Source organism: Mauremys reevesii, linkage group 16, assembly GCF_016161935.1.
Source record: "Mauremys reevesii isolate NIE-2019 linkage group 16, ASM1616193v1, whole genome shotgun sequence".
Taxonomy (NCBI): domain Eukaryota; kingdom Metazoa; phylum Chordata; order Testudines; family Geoemydidae; genus Mauremys; species Mauremys reevesii.
In genome coordinates, this window is record NC_052638.1 from 18,365,265 (window position 1) to 18,387,589 (window position 22,325).

The following is a 22,325-nucleotide window of genomic DNA, read 5'->3' on the forward strand; positions in this document are numbered from 1 at the left end:
TGCAAGTCACTGAGTGACAGATATGCAATGCATGATGCCATTTTTATAGTCACTTTTCAGAGTAGAACCATACTATAAATTTGAGGAGAAATGTAAAACAAAAATTAATTTTAAGTTAAAATGCTTAAGTAACTTAAAACAAGAAAAATTCTTTTTGCCCTAATGGCACCAATAATTTCATTTAAACTTACCTGGAGGAAGCTGACAGCCATTAAAAAAAGACTATAAGAACCAATTCCACCTGTGAATACTTCATTAAGGTCCCTCTGTAACAGGAACTGTTTTAATACTAAAACTAGATATGGTAATACAGGATATTTCTGAAAAAGAACAACACAGATGTTAGGCTAATATTGTACATATGTACACATTTGCTGTGAAAACTACACTGAAATTGGCTGTTCATAAACACTGAGACTAAGATAAACATATAAACAGTGACTCACTATATAAAATGGTAAAGTGATGGCCAAAAGACATCTACCGGCATTTTTTGGACATATAACAGAGAAGAGGTGGACTTAACGTAGTTTGCTTATGGACAAAACAGTTTTTGCATTTAAATTAATGAGGGGCAGTGGTCTTCCATTACTAATATCTATTTCAATAAATACAGCAGTAAAGAGGAAATGAGCTAGTTTTGTTTGACTCAAACACACAGTCATACTTCTTTTCTTACAAGATTAGACAAATTTGCACTGAGAACTAAGAGAAAGTCTGTCCAACGTGTAGCAGGACACTTAACAGGTAACACAGCTCCCCACTTCTCAGTGATATCCAAAACAAACTGAGGCCTCGATCCTGCAGACACTTATAACTTAACACCTTTGGAGTAGCCCATTGAAGTACCTATTAAATCTACAAACTATTTCAGAAAGTACAGTGACTTACCTTACAGTGACTGGTTCTTAGAATGTGTTCTTCTGCAGGGATCCCACTCTGGTTTCTGGCTACCAGTTCTCTCTCTACAGATCTGGGTTTCAAGGGTCTTATCTAAATAGACTGCAGGGCTCCCCCCAGCACAGTAGGCATCAAATCTAGTACCTGCAACTAGTGAGTAGTGCTGGACAGAAGTATGTACTAAAGTTCCAAATTGCTGCCCTGAAAATTTTTGATATAAGGACATTCCTCAAGCGTGCCAAGGAGATAATATGGGTCCTAGTAGAGTTTACTTTAATATGAGAGGATGGAGCTAATTAATTTAGTTCATAGGCGATGTTAATGCCATCCAATACCTATTTCATGAAAGTCTCTGGGTCATAACAGTCCATCCTCCAGTCTTGTCCCCCGGTACTACAAATAGTCTAGGTGACTTGCAGAAAGGCTTTGTTCTACAAAGGTAGTTGGAAAGGGCCCTCAAGACAGAGCACATCAAGTTTTGCGCCTCCATGAGTTTAATGAGTTTTTGTAGTTGGGAAGGGAGACACACTGGAAGGTTCATATACTGATTCAAATGTAAGTCTGAGACCACGTTTGCTGAGGTCTGAGAGTTACCTTGTCTTTGTGAAATATAGTATAAGGAGGTTCTACCATTATCACCTGAATCTCACTCACCCTTTGAGCAGAGGCAACAGCTACTAAAAATGCTGTCTTCATAGAAGGGTAGCATAAAGAGTATGAAGCTAAAGGTTCAAAGAGGTCGGGGGAGGGGGGGCGATTAATTAGGTCCAGGAATACAATATTTAGGTCCCAGGAAGGGGAAAGTCCATTACTGGGGGAAGTGTGTGGATCACATCTTTTCAAGAATTTAGACATAGATGGCTATCAGAATATACTGGAGAGTGACAAGCAGATATGAACCCTAACCAAACTCACTCAATGTCCCAAATGTTTCAAGGGTAACTAGTCCGTAACAGGAATAGATGGGGATTGAAGATCATGCTGAACATCCCAGAGTGAAAAGAGTTTCCATTTGGAACTATACATTTGTCTTGTAGAAGCCTTTATGCTTTGAATCAAAATATCTTGTACCTCTGTGGAGTGGCTCCGTTCTGTCAGCTGTACAGACCAGGGGTCCATGCGTATGATCAGAGTACCAGAACTGATGTACTTATGCTGGTACCATCAGTATTAGCCAGCCATTGTCCCATCTTACTCTTCTGGAGGCTAATGGGATTAGCAGGAAGGCATACATCAAGTGTCCGTTCCACTGGATCAGGAATGCATCCAAAAGGGACCCTGGGTTTATGCGTCCTTGGGAGCAAAAATGCGAAGCACTTCTTATTCAAGTTGGTGGCAAACAGGTCTGTGGTTGGAAACCTCATTTGATGAAAACTTGATTGAGGATCAAGTCTTTGAAAGTCTACTCATGACTTGTAAAACAGTCCGCCAGATTGCTTTGAATACCTTGTAGTGTAGAGCTGTGAGACTGATGTAGTGTTGCATGCACTAGTCCTGTAGATGAAACTGCCTGTTGTCAGAGAACAGATGATGTCACTCTACCCTTTCTGTTGACATACTGTGTCACTGTAGTCCATCAAGACTTGAATGGTAGCAGGAAAGATCTGCATGCTAAATATATCAAATTCCAGTCCATGTATAGATGAGAGTCTGTTGGGGATCACCAACCTTGTGTCTGAAGTCTGTCTAGGAGTGCCTCCAGTCTTGTTTAGAACCATCTGCTAACAGAAGTTTTGGTGGGAGATGGGAACATGAATATGATGCCTTCGTAGGCTTTTTGCACGTCTTTCCACCAGTGTAGAGAGGACAGGACTTCTAAGGGACCTACAACCTGAACATTCATGCTGTAAGTGCCAGGTTGATTATAACTACCGTTGAAGAGACAGAGGGCAAAATCTGGAATACAATATCACAAGTGTGAGGAAGCCATGTTGTTCAACAACCCAAGAGTCTTTCTCTATAGTTCTCAGCTGACTGTATAAATTTGAAATGAAGTACACTATGGTGCAAAATCTCCCCAGCAGGAGATAAGCTCTCACTGATGTGGAGTAAAAAACTGCTCCTATGAATGTCATTGTTTGAGTGGGCATGAGAACACACTAATTGATCTTGAGGACTAATGAGAAGAGGTAGAGAATTTGTACTCTCTGGTGATCTATTGGCCCAAATCAGCCAATTATCAAGTTATGGATAAATGTGGAGGCCCTGTCTTCATAAATAGGCTGCCACTAGCTAAAGGCATTTGGTAACGATTGTCGGTGCTGTGGAAAGTCCAAATGATAGTATTCTGTACCTGTAGTGCCCATTTCCAACTGTGAATTAGAGGTACTTTCTGTGGGCTGAATAGACACATGGAAGTAGGCATCTTGCAGGTCAAATCTCACCCTGTCTAGATCCTCAAGACTGGTATGTATTACAGAAGCTTGAATGATCATCCTCAACCAAACGGATGAATACAGTCATTCGCCTGAAGTCTAAATGAAGCATCATTCTCCTTCCTTTGTCAGCATAAGGAGGTACCTTCTCCATTGCACCAATCTGTAGAAAGTAGTCCACCTTTTCTTTCAGCAGTATCTCATGAGAGGGGTCCCCGAGGAGGGACAGGGCTAGAGAGTGAAAAGATGTTAAGGACTGAGACTGGAACCAATAGCTTTTGATGAGTTCCAGGATCCAGTAGTCTGTAGTGATTCCATCCCAAGCCTCCAAAAATAAAGAAAGATGGTTGCCAAATGGAGGACAGAGAAGTATACCTCATATAGATCAGTCCAAAACTCTTGACCATGGTGTCAAACTTGTGGCTTCTGGCTAGATACTGTGTGGCCTGTAATAGTAGAGGAGGTCAGTAGCATGGTCTTTTCTTAGGAGAGTCTGAGGACTGTTCCTGGTAATAGTACAAGGAGGCTGGTGTTTGCATAGGTAAGGTTTGATGTCTACCTTGTCTCCTTCTCTGAGCTGGAATCTAGAGACGTAGGGACTGAAGTGTTGTTCTAAAGTCTCTGAATGAGTGAAGTGCTTCCTCTGTCTTGACATTAAAAAAAAGCCATGATCTTCCAATGGCAGGTCCTTAATTGTGAGGGCTCAACTTCATTTGGTATGCCCAATGATTGCAATCATAGCAACCTGTGCGTGGTGATAGAAATAGTCACTGTCCTTGCAGCTGCGTCTAAAACATCTAGTGCTGTTTGCAATACAAACTTGGCAATCAGTTGACCCTCAAAAAATGAATTAATGTCCATGTATACTGAATCCTGTGGAAGATCTGTCCCAATTGCTTTCTAACTTGGAGGCTAGCAAAAAAGTAGATCTTTCTTCCAACCAGGTCCAGTTTCTTGGATCTTCATAACTCAAATAACTTAGGACAGCCACATTTTGTTTTTCTGCAGCCATTACCAGAGTTCCTGGAATGGGATGGGTGTAAAAATACTTGAATCCCTTTGAAGGGACTTGATAAAGACCATTTGTCTTTTAGAAGTGGCTGAGGCCTGCCACAGATCCTTGGCCATTTCAAGGATGCCTCATTCATGGGCATCACTACTCTGCCTGGAGCCACAGAGTGCAAGATACCAAACAGTTTGTGACCTTTCTTGGACAACTTCTGAAGGGATCTCCAAGGTGTCTGCAACTCACTTCATTAGGCCTTAAAATCATCAACAGTGGATGGGACAAAGGGATCAACTGCTTCATCCAGTAAGGATGAAGAAATCACCACAGGTACAGAAGAGTCTGCCTATTCCTCTTGATGATCACCACTACTCCGAATGTCTTGCTCCAGCTTGTGAACTTGACCCCGTTGAAGTACTGGTGTTGTTCTAGGAGGCCCAGCAGAATGAGGCAGTTTATTTCTAGGTGAAAGGGGTCTTGATAATCAGGGTCCCAAAAATTGAGTCTGATAATTCTATGGTGGCCAATAGGGCCAGATCTGCACACCACAGTAGTATAGCATGTGAGGCCAAGTTGGAGAGTTTCAGGGAATTGAACCCTTCTTCATTCATGTTTCTTACAGTGGGTAGAAGAGTGTCCTGAAATCTCCTCCTCTGGCTCCCACTCATGAACTAATCCAGCGAAGAGAATCATAACCTCGGGAAAAGGGCTCCTGATATATCCTGATGAAGAGGAAGCAGATGAATAGAGGGGCTAACCTCTGAAGAGTAGGATTTTGAAGAGCCTGGGATGATCTTTCATGAGATATGGTTATCTGTACCAAAAGAGGCTGATGTTCCATAATCTTCAACTTACAGCCCAGATATAGGCCTTATAGATGTTATCTGAGTCAGGTTGAGAACAGAAAATTGTAGTTACACCCTAATAGCTAAGTCTCTAGAAACTATAAATGTACACTGTACCGAGACTGCACGTACAGAGGAAAGTGATACGTGAAGATTCGCACTGATGAGTCGCATGCAAAAGAGCATGCATCAGGCAGTAAATCTGATCTGCAGTGTGGATCAGGCTTTGAAGGAAAAGCAGTGGCAGAGTGACAAGTATGACAACTCTCTGGTTTCCTCTTTGACAGTACCAGGGAAAGTGATCTGTGCTGTGGCCTTAGAACTATGCCCCTTTCTGCCATGATCAACAGGAGAAACTGACTGACTCCTTGAGGCCTATACTGATTGTTTGGTCCCTAGAAACAACGCAGGAGGTCTTCTGGTAGCTGTGGAGACCCAGGTACCTGGAGGTGTCACCCTGGCTTCCTGGAGAACAGGTCAAGTACTGTTTATGAGCAGCAGAACCACAATCTGACTCACGATTCTTTGAGTCAGAAATGCCTTCACTGATTGCTCTGCTAGAAATAATTTCAGGTGAGCATCTCAGGATTCTAGTTTGAAGAAAGATCTATAGATGGAACACTTGTCAGGAACGTGGTCTTCTCTAAGGCAAAAAGAGGTATTTAGGATGTCCATTCATTTGGACATAGCCAACTCACAGGAAGGACAGGACTTAAAGCCCAGATTTTGCTTCATCCATGAAGTTAATGCCTCTAATTATTATTTAATATTTTTTGCCAACAGGCTAAATAGCACTAAACTAAACACACATTAATCCTAACTCTAATAGAGAAGAGCTACAGGTTCTAAATGGACACAGTTAAGATCCATCATTCTGCCACAGGAATTAAGAAGAATCTGAGAGGCAGCTGGGCCCTTGGGTGGGGTGGAGTATGAGGATGTGTAGGAGACAGGTACAACCCCAGTTGACACAACTGGCCAAAAGAATCCAATCTTGTGCTCCTGGGGCACATGCACCCTTAAGAGTGTGATCCAGGTGGACAAATACTGTACTCAAAGAATAATTCTTCCGGTGAAAGATCACGAACAGTTTTGGAACAGGTGTTTAAATATATTTCTATGCTCTTCCCCAAGTTTAAAGACAAGGACCCTATCTTATAACACATATGCACAACTTCAGTAAGTGGAATAGTCTCGCGGAAGCCAATGGGGCTACTCACACGCCTCAGAGTTAAGCGCATGCATAAGCGTTTGTAAAATTGGAGCCTTCGCAAGCGAAAGGTAATGCTAACATTCTCATCAGCTATTGAAACCCCTGACGTCTGAAAATTTGGCTCACAACCTGATGTTACTACAGCAGAACTATACTATCAATTTTTAACATTAAGGGTTAAATCCTGCTTGCCTTACTCATGCAAAAAGCTTTACTGAGTCAAAAAGTGTAAGAATTTTGCTCTGAGGTTATAACTATTCAAATAATTAAGAGACTAGGTGGGTGAGGTAATATCTATTATTGGACCAACTTCTGTTGGTGAGAGAGAGAGAAGCTTTGACGCTTACACAGGAATAAGCTCAAAAGCTTGTCTTTCTCACCAACAGAAGTAGGGCCAATAAAAGATATTACCTCACCCACCTTGTCTCCCTAATATCCTGGGACCAGCATGGCTACAACACGCATACAAGTCAGTCTCTGCAGAAGTATCCATTTCAACCGTTGACCATGGTTAACAAGTTTTGATTAAAGAAAGAAAATATAATAAAGCAGTTACCATTAGAGAAGGAATAGCCAACACTCAATAAGACTGAAGTGTAGCTCTCTGTGTATCTACATAGAACAGACAGGGCAAGCTAGCAGATATAATATATATATTTTTGGCTTTACCAAAAGAGGCTTACCATGTATATCTAAAGGTCTGAATAAGAGAAAGGGGAAAGGAAGTAAGTTCAAAGATTTTGCACAAGGTTTTAATACACAAACCTATTAAACCTACCAGACAGTTAGACTCTGTAGACTAAGTCAAAAAACAAAAATAACTGCAATAGATTTGTTCTCATCATTTTCATGACTTAATATGTCATTCTTCAATTAAATACTATACAAGCCTGACAATTATTTTGGCTTTCTGCACCAACCTCTGGTACTAATCATTGCAGGCATGAATAACTAAAGTAGTAAAGATAGTTAGCCAATATCATATTGCCAGAGTACTTTTTATGTAGGTTAAGCTATATAATTATGAACTGTATTACCAGAATGCCTTGTACTCATACTTTACTGTGGAAATTCACTACCAGTCAAATTGTTGTAAACTTTTTTCTTTGTATATGCAGAATCCGTCAGAAGCAAGAAGTGTGCTCTGGTAAATTTTGTTGAGAATGAACAGTGTACTGGGTACAGTTACTGTCAATGTCTCAGTGGTCTAAGGCTACTTGTACTCCACTGTCTACTAATATCTGAAATACGTACAAACCTAGAAAAAGAAAAGGTGTCTCCAATCTGTTGTAAACAAGGGGAAACAAATATGAGCACAGTTAAGCTCATAATTTATAACAGAGTGAAGATGTAACTGCTGCAATTGGTAATATATAAACTTCTCTATATTATGCTGATCTATCTTTGATTAATAGAGCCTGGTTATCTGCTGTATGAGCAATAAAGAAACTGAACTCTCAATAAAACACAACATTTAATATTGATGCTAATGCACCTTCTCTTGCAAACATATAGCTGGAATTTCTCTGTATACTTTCCATGAATATTTAATTCCAGATTGTTTAGATAGCAACATGTTCATCACTTTTTTTGAGCCTTAAGAGTGGCAATATTTTGGTTCCAGACTGACAAAAGGATAAAGAAGTAGAGTGTTTGAATATTTGATTCTGAATTTTACTTTACCCCATTCTTCTTATAAAGTGAATTATCAATTACAACTCCATAATGCTAGCATAAAGCATTATCTAACCTTGATAAAATCTCTGATGAGTTGGGCTGCTTTAACCCCATTCTGTACATTAAAGCTGATATCGACTTTTACTTCAGTGAAGGAATCTGTCAGTTTAATAATAGGTACCTGACAAAAGAGCAAGAAATAAAGTTAATATTTAACTATCTGAAAGGGAAAAGTTTCCAAGATATATTTAGCTTCATTACTAAAAGATGATGTGCAAATACCGACACTAGCAAATTTGAACTGTTTTATAGATTTGTGAAGGAAGGGAGGGAGAGAGAAAGAGAAGAGAAAGATTGCAAGAGCGCTGTGAATTTAAAGTTCTACCCCTTTTTTATACATTTAATTGAATTGGGAATGATTTTTAACTCATACTGAAACTATTTTCAATTTAAAATCTGTTATGCATAACACTGTTCTGAAACATTTTAAAATGCTCAAAAGTGAGTACCGTATATACTCAATCATAAGCCGGTTTGTTTATAAGCCAACCCTCCCAAGATGGATAAGTAAAAATGGAAAATTTATTATGACCCGTTCATAAGCCAACCCCTATAATTCAGGGGTCAGCAAACTTTGGCTCCTGGGCCATCAGGATAAGCCACTGGCGGGCCAAGATGGTTTGTTTACCTCGAGCTTCCGCAGGCACAGAGGTAAACCTAAGTAAACAAAGTGTCCTGGCGTGCCAGCTGCTTACCCTGACGGGCGGGGACAGCAACTGGTGGGGAAATCTTTTTGGGGGGGAGAAGCTAGGAGTCAGGGGAGTAACCCCCTGAGACCCCCCCCCATGACCCCACCCCTAGCCTGGGACCCCCACACTTTCCCCATCCCATCCCTTCCCACCTTATCTGGAGAGGGCCAGGGGAGGATGTCTCTGGCCTGGCTGGAGTTGCTCTGGCAGCGTACTCTGGCGGGCCAGGTGGCACAGCCACAGCCTGCTCGGGGGTGGGGGGAAGGTTACGAGCAGTATGGTTACAGCCTGCCAGCTCCGAAGCTGCAGCTGCTTTGGAGACTGGGGGAAGAGAAGCGTGGCCAGAAGCGGAGACACACTGGCCCCGCCTCTACCCTTCTGGCTCTCCTGCCTCTCCTTGCTCTCTCTGCTCAGCCTGCTAGGGGGCGGGGGGAGGGGAGAGAGGGCAGCGTGGCATGGCTGCAGCTGCTTCGGAGGCTGGGGAGAGAGCAGCGTGGCCAGAAGCGGAGAGACTCTGGCCCCGCCTCTTCCCTTCTGGCTTTGCTGGCTCTGTTGGGGGGAGAGGTTGTGTCCCACCTCTCCCTCTCTACACCCGTTCAAAAGCCGACCCCCTTCTCTGGGGCTTCCCTTTTTTACTAAAAATGTCGACTTATGAACAAGTATATACGGTAGTTTGAAGTCAAAACAATACAATTTTTTTGTGAGAAGCAAACACCAGAGGGCGACAAATGCACAACAATTAAGGATCTCTGATTTCAAGCAAACATTCTTCATGAGAAGAGGAAAGACACACACCGTGTAGGTTTACACTGCACACTAATTCTGGGCTCCCACTCAGGTTTGAGCCCAAGCCCCCCTTACATCCACATAGAAATCAGTCTGACTTGGGCCAGCAAGCACTCAGAAGCCAGGTTCTAGGACCCTGCTAAAGGGATGGGTCAGAGCCCAAGTTTTGCTGTGGTTTGGGGTCCAAGCTCTGTCGTTTTGCAGTGTGGCTGCAGCTCAAGTCACAGACAGAGTCAGAAGGTCTGTATAGTGAAGTATGGATGCCTTAGTATCGCTGTGAGACCCAAGTCTAGTAACTGTAAGCCCAGGTTCACAATGCAGCATGGAAGCTTAAGACCAGGCTCAAACACCAACTCCTCAAGGTTGGGTTGTTTGCAGTGCAGTTTAGACAAATCCACAAATATCACAGCAAATCTGTCCATAGATTAAACAAATTACAAGACATATTATGAGTAATAAAATTGTCACTAAATAAGCAGATTTGATTCTGAACATCACAAAGCCAAATCTGAGTAAAACTAGACTATTTTACAAAGCAGAAGTATACTTGAAGATATTAAACCGGAAAAAGACTTACAGTTGCTTTGTCTAGAACCTTTACTGAACCTTCATCTGCTACATTGTGCTTTCTAAGAGCCTCTTCCAGGGTCCACAGAGGCAAAGTCTCCCATTTTCCAAACACAACTAAGTCAATATCACTGAAATTGCAAGAGAACATAAAAATAGTAAGTTAAAATATGTACTGACGCTAGGTTTGGTGGGCGTATATGATTGGAAAAACCCCAATAAAAAGTAAAATAAGTAAAACAGCTCACTGAATTCTCTTAAGCAGGAGGAAGATAAAAATTAAAATACAACAACGTCAGAGTAATCATTTTTTAAATGTCTAAAATATACTAAGGGAGACAAGGTGGTAACATATTTTACTGGACCAATTTCTGTTGGTGAAAGAAACAAGCTTTTGAGCTCCACAGAGCTCTTCTTCAGGTGACCTTAGCCTTCAGATGGAACTCAAAAGTTCTCTCTTTCACCAAGAGAAGTTGGTTCAATAGAAGATTACCTCAGCCACCCTTGCGGCTCCCATAGCCTGGGACCAACACAGTTACCACACTGTAAATGTACTAAATCAGACAGCAAGCTACCATCCTGATAATTTGATAATGTGAAGTGGGATAAATGAATCCACCTTTCCATTAAAAAAAAACAATGGAAATAGTGTTCAGAAGAACTATGAGCTGTTATGTATGAAAACAGTTGCTGTAATGACTACATTAATCAGAGTAATTTCTAAGTATATAGAACAACCTTGAAACCCTTGGGTTTTAACTGCTTTCCAGCCTACTCTGCAAACTGGCTCCCCCTCTTCCCCCCCCACCAATGAACTGAGAAATATCAAAGATGGAACCCTTCACCAAGAGAGATTACACACGTATTCACTAAATAAATACTGAAGCAGAGTTTTGAAAAAGGTTAAGTAAGTATTTAGTTATTTAAGTTGTTTTAACTAAGTCTCAGTAGTTTTCCTTTGAATATGAAAATAGCAAGTCCTAATTAGAGTTAAACAGTCAGAGCATCTTTAGTTGCAGGAGAGAGAGGAGATCCATAGGAGCCCAGTTTGGGCTGTAGAGGAGATTTGCAGAGGGTTTTTTTTCTCTGATGTGTGCATGAAAGGAGTGGATCAAACTGATAGAACTAATTGTTAACTATCCAGTATTACACTACAAGTTTCAAGAAAAAACAATTATTTCTTTATGTGCATGAACTAGCAGTGTCTTCAGACAGAACAGATTTCAGAAATCAATAAGGATAGCATCCATCTAATGGTAATTACAGCCTTGATGAGCATTCTAATAGTAATTTTAAAGATGCCTAGATGACAGTACAATTTTATTAGGGTCCAGAAAAGTCTTTAAAATTTAAAAACAGTGAAAACTTTTTTGGAGGCTTTGAAGAAGCTGAGCTATATTTTTCCAAACTTCTTTTTTGGTTGTAGTTTAAGGTCTGCTTTTCAATCAGGCACTAGATCAACCTGACTTGGGTAAAGAGGGAGGGATTTAGGCCTAGACAGATTATTCTTCACCAATAAATTTGCTTGCCAAAGTAAACTGGGGGGTAGGGGGGGAGGAAGAGAAGAGAGAAATACTGGGGAATCTACCTTATTTCAGAAGTTATTTTCATGCAGATTTTAGAATTCTGTACTTTTACAAAAACCACATTAGGAACTTTGTCTGCCTGTGTGCAAATTCTAATCAGTGTTAGCAACAGACAGATTTAACACCAGTGCCACTATATACTGTTTAGCTGACCAGGAACAAGCACCATTCAGCACATTTCAGACAACTGTGGTTAAAACCTTCTCTTCTGAAATGGTGCTGAACACTATTTTGTTCTGATCTACGCAGCTAAACCAGTGCTCAGCTCATTGCTCACACAGTTTTGGAAGCAGCAAAGAATGTTTCTAGTGTGCACCAGGCCAGAGAGAGCAATACATTAACATCCTGAGACTACATATTACCTGAAGGACAACACTACTTGATCCCCATCAGATGAAGAATCATTATCTAATTAGTCCTCAGCACTGAAGTAATTGGATAGTCAAGGGATTCTATTTTAGAACAATAGAATCAAAAAAGGGTGTTTTAACAGGAAAACCTCAGATCTAGACTAACTGTGTAACTAGAGATGAATAAAAAAATTAAAGAAACACGAGAAAATTGTGTTCATGTTACAGACTAACAACAAAGTAGACTGAAGAGGCACAGTATACCATGCTGTCCTAAATTCTGTTTTATTAAATCAAATACTCCAAGCATTGGAATTCTTCTGAATAGCAAAGTAGGCAAGCTCCAGAGCAACAACAAACAGGAAAGAAAGGCAGGCAAGACAGAAGTGCCTCTGACCACTGCACCAAGAGTTCAGAAAGATTTCAATTAAATTCTCACAATTGAGTTTGGTAGTGAATAAAAACTAACTGTACAAATTGTAAGAAAAATCTGAACCACTGAAGGGCTCAGAACAAATGCCAAGCATCAAGACTGGAGCAGCAAGGGGAATAAGTCTATTGGACATGTGAATAATGATGCATATATTTCTTGCATTATCAGCACTAATCTATTTTTGATTAATCCAAATAGTCTGAAGAAGAAAAAAAGCCAAATTTAAGCAGGCAAAATGTTTTCTTGGGGGGGGGGGGGGAATCTGTGCTTCTGAGAGGCTTACTTGTCAGAAATTTAGCAACTCAGTTTGATTTCTTTCTTGTTACTTCATAAGTCAAAGCCAATTATATGAAAAAGTTTCTTTAATTTGGTTCCTAATTTTAATAAGCATTTTCCTCCTAAGAGGAGATGAGAAACAATAAATGTGAACAGAGAATAATATTGTAGTCAGGTTTGGGAATCAACTAATTACTCATTCTGAAATGTTCCCTGGCAAAAAATGTTTTTAAAAGGTCTTTGAAGTATAAACTATAGCCTTTGAATTGCTTATAGGACATTAGGGCTTGAAGATTACTTATATTTTCCTTTTTAATTGGCAAAATTATTTCAAATTCCTAGATACAAGGTGTTAATGCGATCTTGTGATGGACTTTCTTTTGATGGAAATTAGTAATGGATTTAGCTAAGTCCGCAGTTAGCTATTTTAGATTTCTCAGTGATAGATGCTTGAGTGGGACTAAATAGACACACTTCATCTTCAGCATCTGATTAGTGTATATGTTGATAGCTTTAAGAGTTCTTTTGGTTTAAGTGGTTAGCTAAAAAATAGCCTCCGCTTTTGTTAGGCTCATAGTATACATTATTTAAAAAATAAAAAAAAAAAGCAGAAGCAACCTGGATTCTTAAACAGGCTTTATTCTCCTATCTTTGTGGACAAAGACATCTACAATCATTTATGTCAACCAAACTGTCTATGTAATATGCTAATGTTTTAATTTCTTCTTCTTCTAGAAATTGGATTCAGCTTCTTTTAATATGATAAATTGCTTAATACTTGACCTCAAATGTCAGGTTTAAAGGATATCACATGCTGGAAAAATCACAATGAAGTGGGAGAAATCTAAAATTTTACTTTGATTTAACATAAGAACATAAGAAAGGCCGTACCGGGTCAGACCAAAGGTCCATCTAGCCCAGTATCTGTCTACCGACAGTGGCCAATGCCAGGTGCCCCTGAGGGAGTGAACCTAACAGGCAATGATCAAGTGATCTCTCTCCTGCCATCCATCTCCATCCTCTGATGAACAGAGGCTAGGGACACCATTCTTACCCATCCTGGCTAATAGCCATTTATGGACTTAGCCACCATGAATTTATCCAGTCCCCTTTTAAACATTGTTATAGTCCTAGCCTTCACAACCTCCTCAGGTAAGGAGTTCCACAAGTTGACTGTGCGCTGCGTGAAGAAGAACTTCCTTTTATTTGTTTTAAACCTGCTGCCTATTTAATCTTGTAATTAGGCTGAATTACAAAACTGAGTTTATACTTGATAATATGATCAAAGGGGTCACATTTTAAATTAATGAAAGCAGGATCTAAACAGGTGGATGGGTCCTATTTCATATAATCCATTAATCATTCTTTATATTTTACAATGTATTTATTGGGAGGGCTGAATAAAAGTATAATATTTACCTTCAGGCTTGAGCAGTTTTCAGGGATAGTCAGACATTTTAAAGCATGAGGCAATCTTTTAAAAAAGACAATATCTTAAACATCACTGAAACAGGTACTCTATAAAAATGCCCGTATATAAGTCAGCTTTGAATATACATATATTGATACAAAACACATGATATAAGTCAGTAGTTAGGAAAACAGTAAGATAACAAGTGCATATTCCACCCCAGGAACATTATTCTATCTCAGTGCACACAAATTCAATATACAGCAATGGGGGATAAAGGTAAACAGCAGAGGAAGAGACTTCAAAATATGCCTAAACAATGTATAAGAAGTTACTGAAAAGGTACTAACCTAGTAGGTAGATATAAACCAGTTTTAAAACTTCCAAATATCTGCACCTGTAACAGAAAAATAGGGTATTAGAATGCACCTTTTAAATTTCTGAACAATTATCTAATTGAGTCACTAGAAAAGTTTGACTATTGCTACCCTCCACTGGTAGTTTTAGGTATTACTGAAATATTTGACATGACCATAAAACAGAGGAATCTTGCAAACTCAAGTATTTACATCTTTAACTTTAAAAGAAGATTAGAAATAGAGCAATGCAGCAATAGGCCTAAAAATATTCATGACAGTAAGCAGCTGAACAGATAGAAATAATATTTATTCTGATAGTCTTCTAATTAAAGTGCTACTCATGACAATAGAGCTCTAGCTCCATCAGCTTTTCCATTACAAATTCCTCATTTTAAAAGTACTTAAGTGTGTAAGAAACTATTTTTAAAAATACTACTACTACTAGAGAAAAGCATCAAAGAGTTTCATACAACATCCAGGTAAAAGAGTTTGTGTTCTAACTCTCAAGCCATTTATACCTTTGTATTACCACAAATATATATTACCATCTACTTCACAGAAGTGTTGCAAGCACTAACTTTTTGGAGTGTGCTATTAATACTATACTTCAGCATTCTTATTATGTTGGTGCAGGTCCATTTTTTTGCTTGCATGTAAACTATTTATATTTTTGCTAACATCTTTATAATCTTAGTGCATGTCTACACTTAAAATCCTACAGTAGCACGGATGAACTGATGCAGCTGTGCCATTGTAACACTTCAGTGAAGACAGTACTTACACTAATAAGAAGGCCTCTCCGGTCAGCGGCATAGGTACTCCACCTCCCTGAGAGGTGGTAGGTATGTTGAAGGGCAAAACCCTTCCATCGACATAGCACTGTCCACACTGGAAGTTAGGTTGGTTTACATGCATTGCTCAGGGGGTATAGATTTTCCACCCCCCCGAGCAACACAGTTTTACATAAGTTGCTAGCATAGACCAAGCCGTACTGACTTCTTCCTTCTTTCTTGGATTTTGCAGACATTAACACAACGCTAATGTTTGTAAGAGAACCTTTACCATGCAATGTACCCAGAGGTATTCATTCTAACACAAATCCTGACAACACCCACAATTAATGAAAAATAGGAACCCTTTGCAAGCCAGTTTATATTCCTCTCCCCTCCCACCCCAATGTTTAAAACAGTGAATTTTATGTTTGCCAATTTAAATAGACTTAAGCTTACTACTGCCCATCTTGTGTCCAACTATGGTATTGTCATAATTGCACAAGGTATGCAACATCAACTGTTCTCTGACCCGGAGGACTGTGTAATATCTAAGTACAGTTAAGGATAATGTGACAAGTTTTCCTCTGAACTTCACTGTATGACAACTTTTGTTTATACAATACTAGCCAGATTTCATGTTCACGTCGTCAAATTCTTTTATTTTAAATGCCTTCACCTAAAAAAAAAAAATCACTAAATGTTGTTCAGTTTCAGTGTAATTAAAGCCTCTCTTATGGTGGAACCCAGCTGATGCCAAGAACAATTCTCACTTATTAGGAATGTTTCCTTCTAAGCACATCCCCCTCAATTAAGAGAGCAAATGCAATTGCTGAAGTCTATAAATCAAGTTACAGGTTAAGATATATAGTTTTACCCAATCAACTTTTTATCCCTTTCTTAAATGCTGTGGGGGAAGCATACAATGTATGTACCATGTCTTGTTTTAAAGTTTCATTCATGGTGACACGTTATTTTATTTAATGTTATTGTCTGTGCTCATAAATGGTTTCAACCTGCTTGTTCATAGTGTTTACATCTTATTGGTTGTGTGTTTTGGTGTCAAAGTAAACAAGAACACTTAATCTTAGTTAATTTCAAATTCAAGTTACACTTTATCTAGATTTGTCACATCTGAGACTTACAGGGTTTTAAAAACAAACAAAAACTTACACGTGAAGTTAATGTGAATAGCACTGGCTAGAGCCAGGGACAGAGACCAGGCACTACTCAAGCTTCCCCCAGTAAAACACCAAGCAACTAATATCCTTGGGGCAAGTGAAACAATATTGTATTTCTAAATTACATTCTATGGAGTTAATTTACTGTAGTAATGCTTTATTTAAAATTAAACAACAGAGTCAAAAGTTTAAATATGAAAGCACATGCAACGATTTTACAAGATAACTACAACAATAATTTGAGTCATGAGCTAATATCTCCTGTCTGTGTGTTCCATTCTATGCATCTGAAGAAGTGGGCTGTAGCCCACGAAAGCTTATGCTGAAATAAATTTGTTAGTCTCTAAGGTGCCACAAGTACTCCTGTTCTATCTACACCACTGTTGCTCTTGGATGCACTGCCTTGGGGTTGGCTGCCAGGGCTGCAAGCAGGGGTCAGGCCCTGCCCCTTCTGGAGACAGCTGGAGCACAACACTGGAGGAACAGGCAGCTGGTGAGTTCCCCACCTTCCCAGGGGTGGTGGGGCGGCAGGATCTGGGTGGGAGGGTCCGGGCTCTGACTGCACAATTACAGGCCCCAGGCTGTGGCCATGCAGTTTTGGGCTCCATCCCCCAGCCACGGGGCTTTGGCTACAGGGCATCAGGCTCTGGCCCCCAACTGTCTCCCCCAACCCCTCACCCAAATCACCCCTGGCTCCTGCTGGCTCCCCTGACCCCTGCATCCAGGGCTTAATTTGTCCCCAGGTGTGCTGGGGCTGAGTAAGTATGCTGTGAAAAGTGATATTTGTATGTTTGTTAATATCATTTTTAACAACAGGACTTACAAGCTAGCAATAAATAAATTACAATGATTTTGGACATGTATATGTGCATATTTATTTGTTTTTCCTAAAGCTAATAAGTATTTTAGGGAAAAGTGTGAGAGCAGCCACCAGCAAGAGTTGGTGGCTGCACTCTGAGGCCACCAAAAAAATTGTCTTGAGAAACCCTGATCTAAGTCATGGTTCCTTCCTACACCCTCTCTTACACCTGTATGCACATAAGCTTCTCCTTTCCAGCAGGACAAGCCACCTCAATGCAATCAGGTAGGCCTCCCCAACCAGTCATGTTCTTCTACACTTGTGCCTTACCTCACACTCTTACGTAACATTAAAAAAAAAGTTAAGAACTAATGAGATGCATGGTAACAAACACCCAAATATAATTCTGGTTAGATCTCATACCCTTCCTTTGTTGGTAGTATATCTAATTTAGCTTCCCTGACCAGGGCATGTGTTCATATACAGTAACTCCTCACTTAACGTTGTAATTATGTTCCTGAAAAATGCAACTTTATGCAAAACGATGTTAAGTGAATCCAATTTCCCCATAAGAATTAATGTAAATGGGGGAGTTAGGTCCCAAGGAATTTTTTTTTGCCAGACAAAAGACATTATATACATATACGGTATAAGTTTTAAACAATTTTAAACAAACAGTTTAATATTGTATACAGCAATGAATGATTGTGAAGCTTGGTTGAGGTGGTGGAGTAAGAGGGTGGAATATTTCCCAGGGAATGCCTTGCTGCTAAATGATGAACCAGCACTCAGCTGAGCCCTCAAGGGTTAATAGGCTGTTGCTAATGTAGCCTCACACTCTGCAAGGCAGCATGGACTGAGACTGGAGGAAGGAAACACAACTGATGCAGGGCAGTAGCCGCAAACACTTCCCTGCAAAAACCGAACATGATGATGAGCCCACACTATCCAGCTGGAGCACACCACTCCCTCCTCCTGACAGTACGCACACGGCTGCGCAGGTGCTGACTTTCCAAAGTGCTGGGGGTGGATACATGAGTGAGAGAGAGAGAGAGAAGTGCATTGCCCCTTTAAATACACTGACACCACTTTAAGTACATGGCCCTTTTAAGCAGATCAGCCAGTTCAGACAGGAAGCAACAGCTTCCAGTCAGCTCCCTCCTCTCTGTCCCTCACCTCAGCTTTGTGGAGAGGGGGTACAGAGCAGGGGGAGGAGGGAGGAGCAGGGGACATCCTGATATGAGCACCCCATCCCCCCCAGCAAGCTCCTGAGAGCAGCTCCAAGGCAGAGGGCAGGTCAGGAGCAGCACGTCAGGGGAACTGATGGGGGGGGGGGGGCGGCTGCTGGCCACCCCTGATTCTAATCCCCACAAGAAGGGGCTGCTCTTCCATAGAATCCTGCAAGCAGTGGACAAAGCAGGCAGCTGCCAAACTAAGTTATAAAGGAGCATTGCACAACTTTGAACAAGCTTGTTCCCCAATAGATCAGCAACATAACGAAACAACATTAACCAGGACAACATTAAGTGAGGAGTTACTGTACATGTCTAAAGTACCAAGCTCAACTATCTTCTATATCACAATTTGAGCATAAAGTTATATATAAAATAATGGGGAAAAGCAGTAGTGTAACAAAAAAAAGCTGTTTACAAAGACACAAGCAGAAACAAAGCTTTTTCGTTAGAGCATGCCAAGTCCTACTCACATCTGCATTCGGCCAGAGCTCCTTAATAACGTTTTCTATTCTGTTCACCACTTCCATTCGCATTCTTTCTTCTTCCGGTCTGGGAGACATGTACTTGTAGAAATCAATGATTTCTTCATGAAGACTGAAGAGAGAAAAAAAGGTAAGTTAAAAGAGAAAAATTTAAATGGCTGCTATTATCTCAAGTGGTTTAGAAATATTTCAAGGACACTGAACACTAACTTTAAACAAAACTATTGTCTGCCTTCAACAAAAGTAAATTCAGATTTATGGAAGTTTAATTTCAATACATTAATCTACAAAACAGGAAATTCTTATATCATGTTTATGAAGAATGTGGAAGTTGCTTTTGGTCACACTAAAAGTGAAAGAAATAGCATCACTAAATATGTTAACATCAGCATGATATATAAAGCTTTAAATCTTCAAAGAAGTCTCTAATGATGAGTTCAGGGTACGCACAGTATCCAAATATTTAAACAAAAGCCTTTTAGCTAACCTTTTCGGTTAGTCCCTTGTCATCAATTGAGTCATCGCCTGGGTCAGCACAAGTGATTTGTTAATCCACACAAAATCAATTCTGGGACATTTAAACAAATGTGAACTAACAAACAGTTGTCCGTAGTTAGAGTCATCTCAGTTATATGTACCTATTTGCCCACTCCTAAGCAGAAACATTCACACTAAGCACTGTATTCTCCTATTAGTGTTAAAAAGGAGTTGTGTGCACACATCAATAGAACACAGGGTAGAATGAAGTTGGCAGTCAGCTGATCAGTTGCATTGTTTTAAAAGTAAGTCCCCGCACATTTTGGGTGGGGTTTTAATAAATTATGCTTAGTGTAGTTGTTTTAACACAAGTCTCAATCCACAAGTCCAGGAAATTCGTGTATTCATTTGCACTAGCACATAGCAACATCCTCCTAACTAATCAGAAGACTAAAGCCCATTTTTCACCAGGTTCTCTCTGTCAACACCACCAAATTTAAAAACAGTCATTGAATTCCTGCAAGATTAAATAAATCCCTGACATAGGATTGATGAGTTTATTTCACTTGTTTCCTACAGTGGCCATTATAGTAGCAGCTAGATGTTTTAAAGAGAATTTTTTTAAAAAAAGTTAATTGTCAAAACAAATGCATCTTGCCCGGAAGCTCTGATGGACTGCCAAGAAGAATGATTTACAAAGTTGAGGTCCTCAGATTGGAGGTGAAAAAAGTCTTCCTAGCCTCCCCCTCACTGCCCCTGCCTCCCCCCAAACACACACACAATGGAAGCTATACCACAGATGTCATGAAATAGATGAAGGACATCTGAAAGGGACATGACAGTAAGTATTATGACTAAAGAGATACGCAACTCAAATTTCATCCATCTGAAACATTTTAATATTCGCCTGTTACAAGTAATATTGTAGATTACTAAAACTGACAAGAGATTAGAGGATCAAATATTTTCTTTATTTTTTACTTAGTGTTTATCTATGCTCTTTGTATAATTACTTTAATTTCTTAGCCTCTTACACTAGCATCACTAGGTCATGCTTATGCATAACATTCTATTCCTCAGGTATTGCTACAGAGTGTTTCTAACAGCAAATCTGCAAAACTGAATGGCTGTTCTTTCAGTGTTTACTTGGTTGTATAAAACTTGGCTTCCTACTGTCTTACTCCTTCCTCCTCTCCTCACTTGTATTCGTCACTCAAAAATCTTCAACATGAGACCAAAACACACATCCCTCAATATACTGTTTGTGATCTGCTACTTGGAGGTATTTGCTAACCTAATCATTTGGTTTCTCAAAAGGTCTCCTAGTCCATCACTTAATATTTCCTCTTAACAATCCTGATGCAATTCAACCTGTTGATAGAACTTGTAAAATATTATCACTACAACCCTGTCATGATAATTAAGTTTATGTGAGACGCACATGCTGGGGGAACTCTAGTCTGAACACTCCATGGAACAACAGAGCTTTTTAGGTAACAGAGAGACTTGATTTTTCACTCATTGGGTCACATTACCACTTACTATTGAGATTCCGAGCTAACGGCCAGGAGTACAGAGATTAATGTACAGATTTATGGTTAAGTACAGCCTGCAGTGACAAAGGAAGAGGATGCTAGTTAAACAGTCAGTCTGCCAGAATTCAAACCAAAAACAAACACACAAACAAAAAAAACAAACAACAAAACCAGTGATAACTTAGTTCCTCCGGTTTGTAATTTAAAAAAGGAAAAATTAGAAATTGAATGTTTCCAGAGGTTATAGGAAAAAGCAGAGAGCTATCCATTAACACAGTTACTTGATTGTCACTCAATTTACTGAAGTTTGGTTCTCTGCTTTAAAATAAGATTACTCTGTTACAAATTTGTCTCTTATGTTTCTTAATGGACATTACATTCCTGTTAACTCAAGTTGCAACAATTCTGTAAAAACACCTATATATTAAACAGGATAATATGCAGAATATCAACTGATCCATATACAACAATTGTTTGATGAATCACCTGACCCTGATCAGGGACCTTCTATAAGTCGTTGTATTTGTTTGGTATTGTCATTTATCCAACAAAATACTTTACTTAGCATGTCTGATTTTGCTAACTGCTAATGCTGCAAGCTACAACGCCAAGAGACAGGCAATTAAGAAACACACAAGGATATTCAGCCATAAGTCATAAGTGCACTGGACTTTTGAGAAAGTTAGTTAAAGCTTCATTTTCCAAAATAGGTACAGTAACGCCTCATTTAACATTGTAGTTATGTTCCTGAAAAATGCAACTTTCAGTGAAATGATGTTAAGCGAATCCAATTTCCCTAGAAGAATTAATGTAAATGGGCGGGGTTAGGTTCCAGGGAAATTTTTTTCACCAGACAAAAAACTATGTTTTTATATATATACACACACACACACAGAATATGTTTTAAACAACCAATTTAATACTGTTCACAGCTATGATTGTGAAGCTTGGTTGAGGTGGTGAAGTTAGAGGGTGGGATATTTTCCAGGGAATGCCTTGCTGCTAAATCAGTAGTTCTCAAACTTTTGTACTGGTGATGACCCCTTTCACATAGCAAGCCTCTGAGTGTGACCCCCCCCCCCCACCCAATATAAGTTACAATACTTTTTTATATATTTACCACCATTATAAATGATGGAGGCAAAGCAGGGTTTGGGGTGGAGGCTGACAGCTTGCGACCCCCCATGTAATAATCTCATGACCCCTGAGGGGTCCTGACCCCCGTTTGAGAACCCCTGTGCTAAATGATGAACTAGCACTTGGCTGAGCCCTCAAGGGTTAACACCTTGTTATGTAGCCTCTCACACAAGGCA

The 22,325-nt window shown here is 39.8% G+C and overlaps 1 protein-coding gene across 3 annotated transcripts in view; it reads right to left on the bottom strand.

Annotated features, from left to right (window-relative positions):
* Positions 1–22,325, bottom strand: part of TENT4B (terminal nucleotidyltransferase 4B) — a 52,767-nt gene that overhangs the window by 9,370 nt on the left and 21,072 nt on the right. For all 3 annotated transcript variants that reach the window (XM_039503820.1, XM_039503819.1, XM_039503821.1), the window contains exons 2-6: positions 18,989–19,112; positions 14,525–14,571; positions 10,129–10,249; positions 8,090–8,197; positions 192–320 (exon numbers count right to left, since the gene is read on the bottom strand). In XM_039503820.1, the coding sequence (XP_039359754.1) occupies positions 192–320; positions 8,090–8,197; positions 10,129–10,249; positions 14,525–14,571; positions 18,989–19,112 (529 nt within the window). The remainder of the gene's footprint in view (positions 1–191; positions 321–8,089; positions 8,198–10,128; positions 10,250–14,524; positions 14,572–18,988; positions 19,113–22,325) is intronic.